The following is a 16,548-nucleotide window of genomic DNA, read 5'->3' on the forward strand; positions in this document are numbered from 1 at the left end:
AACTTATAAGAATAACTTGTTTTTATACTTATAATATATCTATATATATTAATACGTGCGGCAAAAACTTTAGACTCTTTTTAGAAAAATTGCGCGGACAGGGAATTATGAAATTTCGCACCATAGTTTATTTTTTGTACAGAGAAGAAGAGGAGGGGAAAATGTTATATATATTATTTTGTTTAATTGCAATTTTTAGTTCAATTTTTAAAATATTTTTATTCTGGTCGAATTTCGATCACTGGGCGACCACTAGAACAAATAAATAGAAAATAGGGTACATTATACGACGGTTGTCTCAGATGCAGTCACGGGCTACTACTATCTGATGGAATACCTACAACTGAATAGAAAGAGTAAAGGGCGTGAAATTATTACGAGTCGACTTACAAGATATGCAGATCTGCTACTGCATATCAAGATGACGTCACAATATCGAAGTTGTATCGATTTCCGATGCAAATAGAATTCAACTTAAAGTGATATTGGCACTTGCTTTGAATACAAATGTCAGCTAAGTATAAACTTAGAGGAAGTTCTATTATAGATTTCATAAACGCTATCATAATAACAATAAAATATCTATATTTGTAATGTATACCTATATGTTAATACGTGAAGCAAAAACTTTGTACCTTTCTGAAAATTGCGGAGGAATATAATATTCGCACACTTATAGTTTACTAGCTGATCCCGCAAACATTGTTTCGCCATATAAATTAAAATCGCTATTAAAAAATAGGAGTTGGTGATAGAAGTGTGAAAATTTAGGGATGTATAGGTATAGGTTAGGTAATTTTTGTAATACCCCATTATAAATAAATAGAAAAAAATGGAAAATATTGTTAGGAGTGGCAACCTTAATCGCTTATAAAGGGGAATAAAAAATAAATAGTAACCGATTCTCAGTCCTACTGAATATGCATATAAAATTTCATAAAATCAGTCAAGCTGTTTCGGAGGAGTATGGTAACTAACATTGTGATACCAGAATTTTATATATAAGATATAGAGGAGTGCAGAATGCTAATATGTTTTTTTTAAACGTATAAAAAAGCCATTAAATCATTACACACACTACCATTACATTACACGATTGTTAAAAAAACGTCAATGTTAAATAATATCAAAATTATTAATTGTCATATAAGTGAATCGAGGTTTGTTTCTGTGATGTTATCAAAGTAATCTATATGAAGCAAGTCCTTGACAATAGAATTTTAATAGTATCCAAACTTATAATTTAACTTAATTTTCGGCTACTGAACAACCACTAGTATCAATGAATACAGTGTACTTTAAGATCCTGTCGAAGACATACCAAGACAGACGTCAGCTTGTTTGCTATTCATATTCCGAAACAATAAACAAGAAAAAAAAGAAAACAAAAAAAGATAAGCAAATAGTTTATATCACTTTAAGGGATGTGATTATCATATTTAATGAGAGGGCTTGATTATGTGATAAAAATACATATCTCTAGGTAGAATAATTCAAAGAAGCCTATTTACAATATTATTATATGAAACATGAAAATGAAATTTTATCAATATATTTCCCTTTTAATAAGTCTTCTCAGATGGGGAATAGTTAAATCAAATTTTCATCAAAATGTAGACATATCCATTGTTGCGTTCTCCACAATGACCTATGTATGTTCCACTGATGAACCTAAATTACTAGATAAATTCCTATTTAGCCAGTAGGGATTCACTTCATACTTTAATAGTATAATATTACATATATAGTATATTAAAAAAAGACTTACTCGATCTAAGAATTATTTCTCTTCCCATCATATAGCTGTAGTTTAAATTAAATTATTTAATTTTAAAGACAACAATACTAAACTAATTATATCATTTATATAACTTAATTATACAACTACAACCTAAAATTAAAAAGCTTAAAAAATATAATACAAAAACTAAAGTATATTATTAAAAGGGGTCCCTTTATTTTAATATATAATGGTGGTACTTATATAATATAGGTTTCATTATATTCTGCTGTTTCCAGCATACAAATATTCATTCTGTAATCCAAGCCCTAAAAAATGTATTATAAATTGTAAACATTAATCATTCATCATAACTTCTTACTTAATAAACATTATAGAATGTAAAATAATGTTAATATTACTATTCTAAACGATAAAATTGATACTATTTTGAAATATTATACATGAAAATCACATTACTGGCAGTTATTTGTCATTAAGGATTTTCCATAATACAACCCTATATATGTACACAAAACAATAAACAAATAGATGACCGCTAAAATATTTTCTTAATAATTTCACGATTTTCTTACAATCTGTCTCTAGTAAAAATAATATTATATAAACTACAAAATTTTGTTATTGACTCGTAGCGGAAACGGAAAAAATATTCACTCGTATATCTTCTGCCATTGTCCCGTGGATATTGGTTCCGGCGTTTAAATAATAGATGGCGTTGTCAGCAATAAATCCAACGGAAACCGTCCGGACACCATATTGCATTGTTAGTTTTTCCCGCCTTTAAATGTAGTTTGCGAATGTTTGAGTTCACAGTCCATTATATAGCTGTATGAGTGACATATTTGTGATATCTCCTTTCATTTCTATTGGCAGAATGTTCTTTATTGAATTTTATTGTTTTCAAAGCCAAGTTGAGCTCAAGGCAGTAATTGCAAAATGCTTGCTTTTAATTTTATAGATTTTTCTTAAATAATCTGTGACATAAACTGGATCTTCATTCAAATTAAATATATTAATAGGATAACAAAATATCAGAGTTTCTAGCCAGTTCCTTTCAACTGAAGTAAGTAATTTAATTTCAATGATGGGCAAAAATATTTCATATAATATATGTGAAATGATTATTTTGAATGTGACTTTGATTTCATGAATATTTCTGTAGTTAAATAAATAATTAATAATAATATATTATTACTTAATAGTCAGTATCGAGTTGAGATGAAATTATTATTATATCTGTACTTCTATAGTGGTACTAAAGTACCTATTAGACTATAATATTTGTCTGTAATCGAACTCATGACCTTCTGCTTTTGATATTATATTTTATTTTATCTCAGGACAATTTACATAATTCTATCCTAATCCCAAGCTAAACAAAGCTTGTGTTATGGATACTGGACAACTGATATCAATACGTAGAATCATTTTTTTTGTATATAGATACATAATATAGATAAAAAACACAGAAACCGATACAAACAATCATACTCAAGAATATAAATGTTTGTATCGTTCGATGAATCGAACCTGCGACCATCGGAAACAAGGTAGTGTACTTAACCGCTAGACAACCGAGGCGTCATATTGGATAGTAAACCTTCAGATTTGTTGCGAATACGTAAAGAAAGACAGTTGATTGATCACAGACATCGTAAACATATTTTATATATAAAAATATGTTTTACAGTTTGTTTTGCTCATTAGCGCAGAAAATTAGAACACATCAAGGTCATTTTTTTTATTATTTAGTCAAAATAATAAAAAAAATAGGTTATATGAAAATGGAGCGTGCAACGAATTAACCTGAATATTTAAGAAACTTTGCATTTTATTATAGAAAATAAAGAAATTTTATTTACATATTAAGGACAATAGTAATTTTAAATAAAATATTACTTTTATTTATACTATATAATAGATTATTTTTAACAGAATGGTCCAAATAAAAATAACAGTGGAGTTTCTTTTCTTCTTTATTGAAACTGTTACTCAACTGCATAATATTAATTTTATATAATAAAAAATAATGTATTGTAGTATTAAGATACATATATACAATGAAACATAATATCTAAGTAATATATTTATATATCAGATTTAACACAAGGAAAATTGGAAAAAATGTCGTATTATTAGATGACCTGACCATATCCTTTACCTTACGTGTATTTAAGTACTCGATTACTAAAAGCTGTTATAAATCCGAAATTCCTTCATTGAAGACAACATTAACCATTTTGTAAACTTTGTATAATAATAAAAATCTTTATGAAATTCACTACCTTTACCTACTATTATCTGTAAAATGGAGGCCCCACTGAAAATCAGCGCAGATTTTCAGTATGAACATTATGTCCTACTGAAAAGATTTATACTGAGCGGGAGTCACTTCTGACGTTTCTAAATTAGACTTCATTGTTATGAAATAACAATAGTGTATTGTCAACACTATAATATAAAGGAATATTCTTATACTATTACATCCAAATTGGCCACTTCAATACAACACGACTACAATAAACATTTAACGTTTTATACAGACAAATAAAAAAGATTGGTATTAAAAAGTGAAAAGAAAAATGAAACATTGCTTTGAGCTATAAACCCTTTGTGAACAAGGTTCGTAAGATTTTAGCTTTTCTATCTCGATGTTGACAGCTACGATGTAAAAAACGCTTTATTTGTTGGTGTATAGGGTGCAGCTAGACCTTTTGCGAGCAACGAGCGAGTTATACAATCATTTCAATATTACAAACGATGTAGCAAATTATAGTGCATTTGATTTTTTATTATTTTATTTATCCTTTAACGGATATGCACAGTGAACTGCGCGCATACAGCCATGTCTGCATGTTTTTGATGTTCTAAGCGGATTCGAATTTGGAACGAATGGCAAATCGAAAATGTTTCGACATTTGAATTTACAAACTCATTAGTTACTATTATATATTTGAATTCGTTTATCCGTAATCATGGCGGTTGAAACCATGTCGAAATATCGAGAACTCAATAAAAATGAACAAAATTTGGTAAGATCCTATGGTTTTTCCTAATTGTACGTATAATAATGACCGCTACAAAAAAAAACCAATATGTTCTAATAATGAGTTACAGTAAAGTTGAATTTCTTGCCAATTCTGAATTGGGAACGGTAGAGAAAAATTTTATACAAAAAACTTGATGTTCATAAGCGGCTAAAATGTCCTAAATGAAGAAATGTATGTGATTTGAATTGATTGGATATGATTTGTAAAAAATGGATGTAACTCATATTTAATAATATTTATATAGTTCAATATTTGAAAATTCTTTCTCGCCACAGGTCTGGCCGCTCCATGACTACAACACGTCGTAGTTACGCTTGTACTGCACTATTAATTTTTATTTCACTGTTTCATTGCATTCTACTGTGAAATGTTTTGTAAGCTTAATAATTTCAATAATATTAATTGTAGCATGATATACTAGGTTTGTTACTGGTTGTTTACACACCAGCTCACGCGTTGACCGGAGCGCGTTTATTCTTAAAAACTTTACCTTGTGTTCTTAAAAATAAAAATCTTGACCGTTTGACTTGAATTTTTTTGAGTGGTTAACGATGGAGACCCGAAGAAACCTTCGATGAAATTTTGGTCTCTATCAGTCAAGTAATTTCAGAAGAATATCATTGCAAAGAGTGCAAATCTGATATCTAAGGTAGCTCAGCACTTCACGCTCCGCTGAATGAAATAAATGGTCTCAGAAACAGTAGGTTCATACTAAAAAAATCAACGTATCACATGCTATTTAGTTTCAAAATGATCAGAAAGAACAAAGATTATATATATTTTTCTATATTCGCTTCATTTTTGGGGGTCGCGAGTTGGATTTGTTATAGATGTATGTAGTTGTATGATCTGAGTATATATTATGTAGGTATTTATAATAAAATTATTTATTTGAGACATATATTAGAGCAATATTTCCCAATCTTTTTTTGTACCATGCACCTATTCTTATGCACCACGCTACCTTAGCCGTTCTAAAATTCTTATGAGTATATAACATACAATAATATTAAAAAAAAATTACTCTTAAGACATTTAAATAAAAGTAAAATCTAAGAAATTATTAATGATACAATAAAAATTGTTCAAAACAATGAAAAATTTCATTCACTTTCCATAAAATTTAAAAAAAGCGTATATTTTCGAATTGCCCCTCTTAACAATCAAATTGCCCCCTGGGCGTGAACCTCACGTTGGGGAACACTGCATTAGAGGCTTAAAGGAAAATTTCTGCTCAGTTTGAAACTAGATGGTACTATGTTGTACGTAAAAGGTATACAAAAATAATATACCAGACATAAGGTAAACCCTTCCTAATACAAATTGATTTTATTTAATCTGTATCACATATATTTACAATATAATAATAATAACAAATAAGTGAGAAAGTTATATGGAAATGAATAATTAACTTTCATATATATATAGTTATATTATTGAACAAACCTTTCCGTTTATCTAAAGTTATTTAAAACAATATTGTACCTAAACCAGTTAGTTTCGAATTTCATTAGGTACTTTGTGATCCCACCCCTCTACTGTAAATTTTATTAGAATTTATAATCTGTAATAGTTTTTTTATTGCGAATCTGGAGACATGCTACAATTAATAGGCTAAAGAAAACCAACTTAATTAAGTCCATATAAAATAGCGAAGGTTTATGAGGTCCCTAATGGCCCCATTCAGCTATAAAACACATCAGGGTATCTCAAGTGGCTATCGCAAACTACTCCAAACTATCTCCTGTCACTTTTAATCGTGTCTAAAAATATAGAGACAAAAAACATTACACATTTTATTTCTCTATTATTAATGTAGTTTTAAGATTGTACCTTTCATATTCTTATTTAATTATATTATTAATGCTAGACTTTATTCAATGGATATACTTGTGAGCGATAAAGAGAAATAATCTTTGAGTTGCCTGTAGTTTACATTTAGTTTTTAGCTTTTTAGCTTTTCACGAATTAGAGATGCGAGAATGTAAAGATTCTGTTTAAATATTATTAATGTTTAAACAAAATTATGTAGTTTCGCCCACAAGTGTATAAGACTTTTTTTCTTTTTCTAAAGAATATCTTTTGTCTTATTCAATTTTATTGAATTGCTTTTAAGTTAAGATTCTGTTTTCTTTTCTTTCAGTCCAATCCTGGCAATCGCCGAGCATCATACTGTTCACCGTCAGGACGGAACCGTCTTCTCCCAGTGCCTTACCCAAGCCGTCAGTTTCTGGCAGATCACATTCTTCATTGCCATCATTATTCTTCTATATTTTCTGCCCCTTGTTATTCTAATCATTCTTTACAGTATCATTGCCAAAAACCTCATCACTGCCGCCTCTAAAGTGGTGATGAACAAGACTGTAGACCCTTATAATACTAGAGCAAGAAAACAAGTTATATTAATGCTCGGAACAGTAGTGTTGTGTTTCTTTGTATGTCTCATGCCGTACAGAATTTTAACATTATGGATTATACTAACTCCAACAGAGACTACTGAAGAGATGAGTCCAGAGAAATGGTATAATATCCTTTATTTTTCAAGAGTGATGTTGTATATAAACTCCGCGATAAATCCAATTCTCTATAATTTAATGTCGTCGAAGTTTCGGATCGGATTTTGTAAAGTTTGCATCTGCTGCAAGAAAACTTCGAATACACAAAATAAACGAGTACAAAGGACCGCGACCAACGGCTCGACGACCAGCAGCAGTTTGTCAAGAACTACGAACAGTTTGAAAAAACTGTTCACACAAAGAGGCAGCATAGACAGAAGCGAGACCGAATCGGAAAGTAAGGAAGGCGACGGTTTGGAAGCGAAAGGATTTTTCGACAAGATTTTCACAAAGAAAACATTTGTGAGACAACAGTCGGCACCGGTGTGCTCAAATATCGCTCCGAACAGAATAAATAGGATGATAAGCGAAGGGAATATGGATGTCTCAGATGTTTTAGAGGTAGATCGTAAAACAAAGCGAGTTGATATGAAAGAAGGCGATGCTGCAAAATTTATTGGACATTCCGATGTTAGTGCTAAAAATATTAGGTCAGATATTGAACTAGAACGGACCCACGGCTCTTTGAGGCGTAGTGTTTTAATAAACAGCGCGAAAGCAAAAAGCGTAGACTGTGACACTAATAAAAAGTTAATTGCGTACCAAAAGATGAAGGTCGACTGTGTGGTCGCCTTCCAAAAGTCGAAAAGCGTTGATTACGAGTTCCTGGAGAGTTTCGTGTGATTATTTATGTATGTAGATGTTTATAAGCTGTTTACTCACAAAGTCCTCTGTATATATTAGCTTTTAGCGGCCGGAGAGCTAAAGACTTGTTGTATAAGTTAGAACTTTACTGCCCTATCGCTTACAGAATATTTTAATAGACCCTCCTGTTGAGTTACATTCGAAAAATATTTTTTATTTTAGTCAGAGCCAATTTTTTATAACAATTACAACTTTCATTTGTCATATTGGAAAGTCAATATTTTTGTTTAATTTATGATTTTTTAACCACACTTTTCTATATTCACACTTTTTTATCCCTACCCAATAAATAAGTGTGTAGTATAAGTAAAATTTGTATTGGTCTGGGTTTTTTCATACGTAATATTATACATACATATAAATAAAAAAATGGAAAGTATAAATTTGTACATAAGTATTATTTAGTATTCATAGTACAAGCTCTGTTTAGGTTGAGACTAAATAACTCTCTATATGTTATACAGGTTATTTATATAGTAAAAGTCGATGAGGTATGAATGCTAGTAGGTACATAAATCAAGTAAATTATTGATGTTATTGATCATAAAATCATTCGTGTTCAAAATATACTGTCCAGATGTCCAGGAAAATATAAAATAGTCAGTAACTCAACTAAATAAACAGAATAAATCATGAGAAAGGATTACAAATATGTTTATAATTATAAAACCAGGTAGGATAGACAGAAGGATAAAAATAATAATAAAGTTTCAGTTAATAACTTCAGGTACTTGATATCTTCACTAGTTTGTACACTGTTTGAAGCTAAAACTTATATTATTTGTAATATAAATTTTTGTTAATTATATGTGAGGTCCTAAAAATTTAGAATTTATCTTTTACTAGCTAGCCACCCCGACTTCGCACGGCTGTGCATGTTTATATATGTATATATATATATAACACCTAATGGCATTTTCTACCAGTCAACCATGAGTTGTGCAGAGATAAGTTGTTGGCGGTGCACATATATATAAACCTTCCTCTAGAATCTCTCTATCTATTAAAAAAATATGTTTCAAAATCCGTTGCCTAGTTTTAAAGATTTAAGCACACATAATGACCGACCGCGATAGCGACTTTGTTTTATACTATGTAATGATGATGATTATTTCAACAAACTAAATCTTGTAAACACTTCGAGTGACATTAACATCAAATTAAATCAAATCAAAATATTTTTATTCCTGTAGATCTATTACAGACTCCTATGATACCTCATATGTATCGTTAGTTCGGAGTTCATTCGAGTTAGAAGAACTGACAAGAAACTCAGCTGCCATTATTTTCAAATACGCTTTTGTACATGTTTACAAAAACACAGATTCATTTTTACATTCAAGCAGAGTGACCACCAGCATATGGTATTGCAATTTTGTCAAAAGAAAAAAGTATAATCGGTCTCCGCCAGCTCCTAATTATTTTAGAGAAGCTTGTACATAATTACTTAATCCACATTAATTATTAAATTCAATATATGAAGGCTATATATTGTATTAATTCCGGATATGGTCATATTAATGGCCAGATTTGGTTCATATTTATTCATCCGTTTTTATAAAATTCTATATACAACTATATTATTATATATTAGTACAATTTATAGGATTTTGTGAGTAAACATCAAATGGTGTAGATGAAATTTATTAGATGTAACATAATATTTAATTAGACAAATATAATTAAAACATAAATTACAGTAGAATTTTGTAGTTTTCTTTTATAAAATAAAGTAATCTTGATTTTTTTTTCAGCAAATATTTTAAAGGTAAGTCTTTTATTTATTTTTTTGCATTATAGTTAGTAATGTTTATATACAGTTAGTGTAGTTTTTATTTATTATATAGAAGTAGTGATTTGACGCGAAACAGTGTGTGATCCCTAAAATGTATGATTTTTCTACACTTACTACTTTTTTTACCATATTAGAAGTTATATATATGTTTATTCTCTTTAGGTAGGTAATCAGCAATGTGTACCTATTTGACTACGAAATATAACTCTGTTGCATCCAATATATGTCATATATTCGACCAATTTCCTTTCGAAAACTTCTAATATGGTTAAGAAAGTTGTATTATAATGCCTAGTGAAAGTCAGCTGCCGTTCCGATGGAGAGCTGAGGAGCAACACCTTCGGAAACATGTAAAAAAATCTGTAGTCCTACCGGCTCTAATTGCTATCAACTTCTGGTTAAACCTGTATTTTAAAGGTAACAAATAGTCGATTATATTTCAGATGATATAATCGAATGAACATGCAAAAAATTAGGGATTTTTTCTCACTTCAATAATTGTCAGATGTTAGTTTATATTACAGTTTGAAAAAATAAAATAAAGCTAGCTGTAATGTGGTGCCATACCGTAAGAAAATAATAAACTAAAAAATCTTAAAGGCTTGCGGACTTTAAGACTTTATATTGATTTAAGGGGTGACAAAAAAGTTACTTAATATCATATCAATGTACTTAAAGTAAGGGATTAAAGCTTATTATATTACACATATCCACTTAACTTTGTATATATATATAGTTATCCAACTTTTTACAGTAGAAACTAAAAAGATTGTCATACGATTCATTTACTTTTATAAGGGACGTACTCATATAGATTTATCTTCTTCAACTAGGTAAATTCGTTCAGAACTCTCCGGGGAAATTAATACAAAACGGCGACATTACAGTTTATCTGCAACATTTCTTACTGTTATTAAAAAAATCAGTCAAAACAACAAAGATGCAGCTCTTCGTCTTGTTAGCTAAAATGAAATTATATGAATCATTAAAAAATACTTAAGTCTTAAGCCCGAGCTTATTGTTTCAGGCTTATAAGACGATAAAGGAGCCTGTTCCCAGTGCAAAATAAATTACAAAAAATCAGAAAACATAGACTATCAAACAAAAGTTTATTGTATAATAAAACAAAATTATATATTATACGTTATTTAATTATATGCAATTTTCAATTACAATAAATTCTGCATTTGGTATTATAATTTGTGTATTTGGGGACTTAAAGGATTTCATAAATTGGATGATTCGTAAGTTTCATCTGATAATATCAGAGCCTGCAAAACCGGGGTTACCGAGTCGAGCGAATCCCTACTTGAAACAAGTTTATAATTGAGTAACCATTTTTCAATTGAAATAAATTTTTACATTTGGTGACAAAACAATCTAATATATTATTTATAGAATTGTCATTGCTTTAGTGGTTTGGCACGCCGCTTTACTTCTGATGGTCGCGAGTTCCATTCCTCGTGCGGTGCATACATTTGTACTCATGAATATCAGTGTTTGTGTCGGTCTGTGTATTTTCTATGTATTTATTTACAAGAAAAATTAAGTATTTATATCAGTTGTCTAGTACCCATAATACATAGATTAATTCTGCATAATAGATTTCATAAATTGGATGATTCGAAAAATTTTTCAGACAAGATTGCAGCCTGGAAATTTCTCCGCTTACCTAGCAAATTACAACTTGAAAAATGTTTATAATTAATGAAACATTTTTCAATTAAAATAAATTCTGCATTCGATATTATAATTTCTCTATTTGGTGACATAAAAAATTTCATAAATTGGATGCTTCGAAAGGTTTTGTTGACAAGATTGCAGCCTGGAAATGTCTCGGCTTACCGAGTCGAGCAAATTCCTTGTTACATCATAGAAATACTATTGGAGTGCAAATTCTGCACATCCTTTGATTTCTATTTTAGAAGTCTCGTAAATGTGAAATGCCATGTCTTTTATATTATGCTGACCTGAATTTACAGTAATCCATCGCGTGATAGAGTCAGTTATTGTATCTGGAGAAACACGAAACTGCCAACCGAAATTTCGCTGATATTATTTTTCAACTGTCAGTTAACTAATATTAGAAAAACGATTTAAAGGTTTTCTACAATCTCCAAAAAATTGTTTAAACTTTAATGAACATTAATGGATTTACCATTAAAGTTCATTAAAGTGCTTAGAATCCTGGGCTATCTTTTGGGTGATTAAAGTGAAACAGCTAATGTTTTTTAAAGTTTTAAAAAGGTAAGGAAGTAGAACACACTACTCTATTTAGTATTATTGGACTAAATAGACCCTCAAAATATTTTAAAATTACAAAAAAAAAGAGGGAATAATCTGATTATTTGTAATGGATGATCTGACCAAATACTTAATCCATATATAAGAAAACTTAAACATTTATTATTTACACTAACAGCGAGAAAGATGTATTTTAATTTGAATTATGGATTTAATGGCACTAAAATATGGGTTCCTGTAATAAATACACACTAACAAATCTAAGGCTAGTAGTAATATTCATGTAAATCGGCAGACTCTCTCTTGGACCGGCGTAGTGCCTGGTACAGAAAAATTCTGTCCAAAATTTTAACTCTAAATAAGACACACAAAAACACGCACAACGCCCCGAATGAGAGGCCAATTGCGGAAAATGGAGTCCAACCTACAAGGCACACAGAAATTATCAGACATTAGCAATTTTGAGTAGCCACAAGAATTCGTTTGTCCGTCAGTACAGTTCATATACTGCATAACGTCCGGTTGGTTTCAAAACAATTTTCTAATAGTGTGCGGGTTGTACTACAAAATGTATGACGAGCGTGAATTCCAACATTCTGATCAAACAAATTTCAGACATCCCGATGGCGTGCATCCGACCTGCACCGTATCGTGCGTACGAAACATCGAAATTCTAACTATTCGCTAGTACAAAATTTATGTGGAAATGCCTCATCATGCCAAATTTCTGAACATTTTGATAATACGCGGCTGGCTTCTATTTTGCGAGCGCTGATATTGTAAGACACATATTCCATTTTACAATAGAAATGGAAAATATGTTAACAACACTCCAGACGCATTTGTTTTATTGGACACTCTAATGCTGTAGGCCTCAGATGGCCTTTACAGCTTCACCGAGGACGATAGGAGGCGAGTGCATCTTAGTGCGAGAGTATGTAGATGAATAGATCACGTAAAATTAATTGATGTATATTAAAATAAGTTACATAAACATGTAGTAATTGTACCAACCATTGTTGGAGGAAATAACATCTATAGCACAGGTATTACGGTCTATAATGCTATTGTATAAAACTGAATAAATATTGTTATTACTAAAAAAAACTACGCAAGTATTTCGCAAATAATTTTGTGGCATGCATAATATAAATGCGAAAGTGTGTAAGTATGGATGGATGTTTGTTTTTCTTTCACGCAAAAAGTACTAAACGGATTTTGATGAAACTTTACAATATCATAGCATATACATTACATTAACACATAGGCTATAATTTAAAAAGATATTATGTAAATTGGGCCATATGTAATTATAAATGTGAGGGAGACGATGTCGCGCGGGGCGGCTAGTATTTCATATACTACAGTTTCAATACTATTCATAACATCACATCTGTCCGATGCAGTTTGTAAGGATGAATGCACAGCGGGATAACTGCACTACGTCACGACATAGACCAAGAGCATGTGTTAGTGTTTCATCTACAGTATATGAAATATGTACATGTATACGTGAATAATAATGAATATAACATAGTAAACTATGACTATAATATAGAAAATACAAATTGAAATAATCTTTATTCAAATAAACTTAATTATAAGATAATCTTTTGAATAGTCATTAATTTTTTAATACTACCGCTCATTCGGAATTCAGATTCATCAACACAAGAACGAACAAGAAATTTGCGTGTTGCTCTTTTACATAAATGTTGGTCTAAGTATACACACATTAACAAGGATTAGGTATGCGACAATCAACATTGAAACCGCTACTCACGCAATCTCTGTGCAATTAGAATATTACTGTTAACGCTATGAAGTTAAAATTAGAATTTTTCTACAGAAACATTATTATCATTTATAGGAAACTACGGATGTCTAATATACAATATACTTAAACAGTTAGATAGTTTTGTTTTTTTTCTGATGGATTTCCGGTAGACTGCCAACGCGACTCCGGTAAAGGCGCTCGTAGGTACACAGTGTGGTTTTGGTGGGTAAACCACATCTCTCTCATCAAGAACACTCACGTCGTCTTTTGGAGGTTTATCCACACTATAAAAAAGAATATAGTTTTAATTTTACCATTCAAAACATTACATAAGAAATCACAAAGTAAAAATCACAAGTACTTCTTATCGTTAAAATCGACAATGAATTTGTAATCGATATTATAATAAATATTATATATTGATCACATTTTTTATACTTTTAAGTTACAAGTACACAGTGTATTTGTATTTAATATTGATATTACATCAAATATTTATTAGAATAAATATTTTTGTTTGTTCGTTAAGCGAAAATAACTTTTATAACTTTAAGGACGTTAATTTAAATGTTAAGTTATAACACATAATAAAAATATCAAACAAACATAAGTCAAGTTATAATTAGATCGTAATCATTAATTAATCAAATACGGTAATACATCCTGCATTACCGTATTTAATTATTGATTACGTAGAGAACTATATTTAATATAAAAACGAATATCTCTAATTCTAGAAGTAACCAATTTACTGACAAAAATTGTAGCTTGTACTAATTCCTTAATTAATTAATTAGCTTAATTTTCGATTAGCCCTTGGTCTAATATAACATTTACCTTGTATTCGAGGATTTAAGTTATGAAGTCTATAATTCTAAATTTAAACTAAATATTAGGGTTAAAATGAAATTCTTGAATAAACAAGTGGACTTGGGTCAAATACAACACACGATACTAAAACTGAAATTCACAGTTCAAAACTGCAATAAAATTAGAACGTGACATACATTATTACATATCCTATGTATTATTTTATAAGAATAATATAAAAACAATAGGTAAAATTAAAGTTATAATATTTTGTTATACAACAACAAAAACATTTAGTAAAAATAGTAATAATCTATCAATTAAATTTTATTTTCTTTTCCGCAGCCCTATCCTCGCTGTGGCGACTTTCACCTATGAAGAATACGAAGACGGGACGCAAGTTCCAGTCTGCCTCACGCAAGCCGACACCTTCTGGTCTGCACTATTCTTCATCCTTACCATAGCAGTCTTCTTCATCGTACCTCTTGGTGTTCTTCTAGTCCTCTATAGCGTCATTGCAAAGAACCTCATGGAAAACCCCGTCATAATAGCACAGAACACCAAAAATACTAGCAACACTGGAAATGTCATTCGCTATAGAAAACAGGTAATATTAATGTTAGGTACAGTAGTTCTATCATTCTTTGTATGTCTATTGCCATTTAAAGCGTTAACTTTATGGATAATTGTATTCCCACCAGAGACAATAATGTCATTAGGTATAGATGGTTATTATATACTTTTGTATTTTTGTAGAGTAATGTTATATTTAAATTCGGCGATAAATCCAATATTATACAATTTGATGTCATCAAAATTTAGAGAAGGTTTCATAAAGTTGTTGAAAATAAATAAGTTGATGAGATGCGGTAGGAATTTAAGAGTGAATATGCAAAGAAGGGACACGTTTAATACTACTACTTCTACTGGCTTTTCGAGTAGTCAAAACACATCTGATTCTTTTTGGAGGAGGTACAGTAATCGCGCGTCCTCTCAGAAGAATGTACTTAGTCGCGAAAGTAAGAAAGTTAAAGAAATAGTTGATACCAATGTGCAGCAAATGAAAGTCGGCGAAATAATTAATGTCCAGAATACAAGGCGTAATAGTATGAAAATAATAGCTGCAATGAATGATGATATACAAGTAGAAGTCCATAACGATCACATTAATGATACAGATGAAGCAATAACGTCCACTGCCACCGAGAACAATAAACAAATACAAATATTGAATTTAGATGTTAAGACCAATAATGTATATTCTATAACCCTAGATGTAAGTGATGCGAATGAAGGTAAAAATAGATTTGTATGCGTACCAAGTCAGAGTAAGGAGAATAAGAATATATTTGTATACGACTTTAAAAGCAAGGAAAGTTTTGTTTAATTGTTTTTATAATTATGACATGGGAAATTATATTGGTTTACTCTCATACTATAAATTGGATAACACACCCCAGAATTTCGAGTTTCCAGTGAGAAACACTTGGAAGTGAATGTGACGGGATATATTGGTAAAATTGGGATGTATAATCTGATTATCAAGTATCCTCTGTCCTATAATATTAGATTATATATTAATAATAATGAATACAACATACTAAACTTTGACTGTAACATACGAAATATGAATGCATATAAAAGATTCTAAATTTCAGACCAAAATTTCGTACATACCTACGTATACGTATATAATAATAAGAAATAACCTTGGACAATTAACACAGCGCCATCTAGTCTCACGATAAGCAGAGCTTGTGTTATGGGTACTAGACAACTGATATAAATACTTAATCGAACTGAAATCGATCCCGCGACCATCGGAAGTAAAGCGGTGTGCTAAACTGCTAGACCACCGAGGCAGTCAT

The 16,548-nt window shown here is 30.3% G+C and overlaps 1 protein-coding gene across 1 annotated transcript in view; it reads left to right on the forward strand.

Moving 5' to 3' along the window:
- The window catches only part of LOC131845416 (neuropeptide SIFamide receptor-like), a 111,503-nt gene extending 95,436 nt beyond the window's left edge, over window positions 1–16,067 (forward strand). Inside the window, exons 4-5 of the mRNA XM_059194480.1 lie at window positions 6,938–8,011; window positions 15,026–16,067. Coding sequence (XP_059050463.1) covers window positions 6,938–8,011; window positions 15,026–16,067 — 2,116 coding nt within the window. The remainder of the gene's footprint in view (window positions 1–6,937; window positions 8,012–15,025) is intronic.
- The last annotated feature ends 481 nt before the right edge of the window (window positions 16,068–16,548 follow it).

The sequence above is a fragment of the Achroia grisella genome, unplaced genomic scaffold (assembly GCF_030625045.1).
Source record: "Achroia grisella isolate CSIRO2021 unplaced genomic scaffold, CSIRO_AGI_Agris_v1 utg474, whole genome shotgun sequence".
Lineage (NCBI taxonomy): Eukaryota > Metazoa > Arthropoda > Insecta > Lepidoptera > Pyralidae > Achroia > Achroia grisella.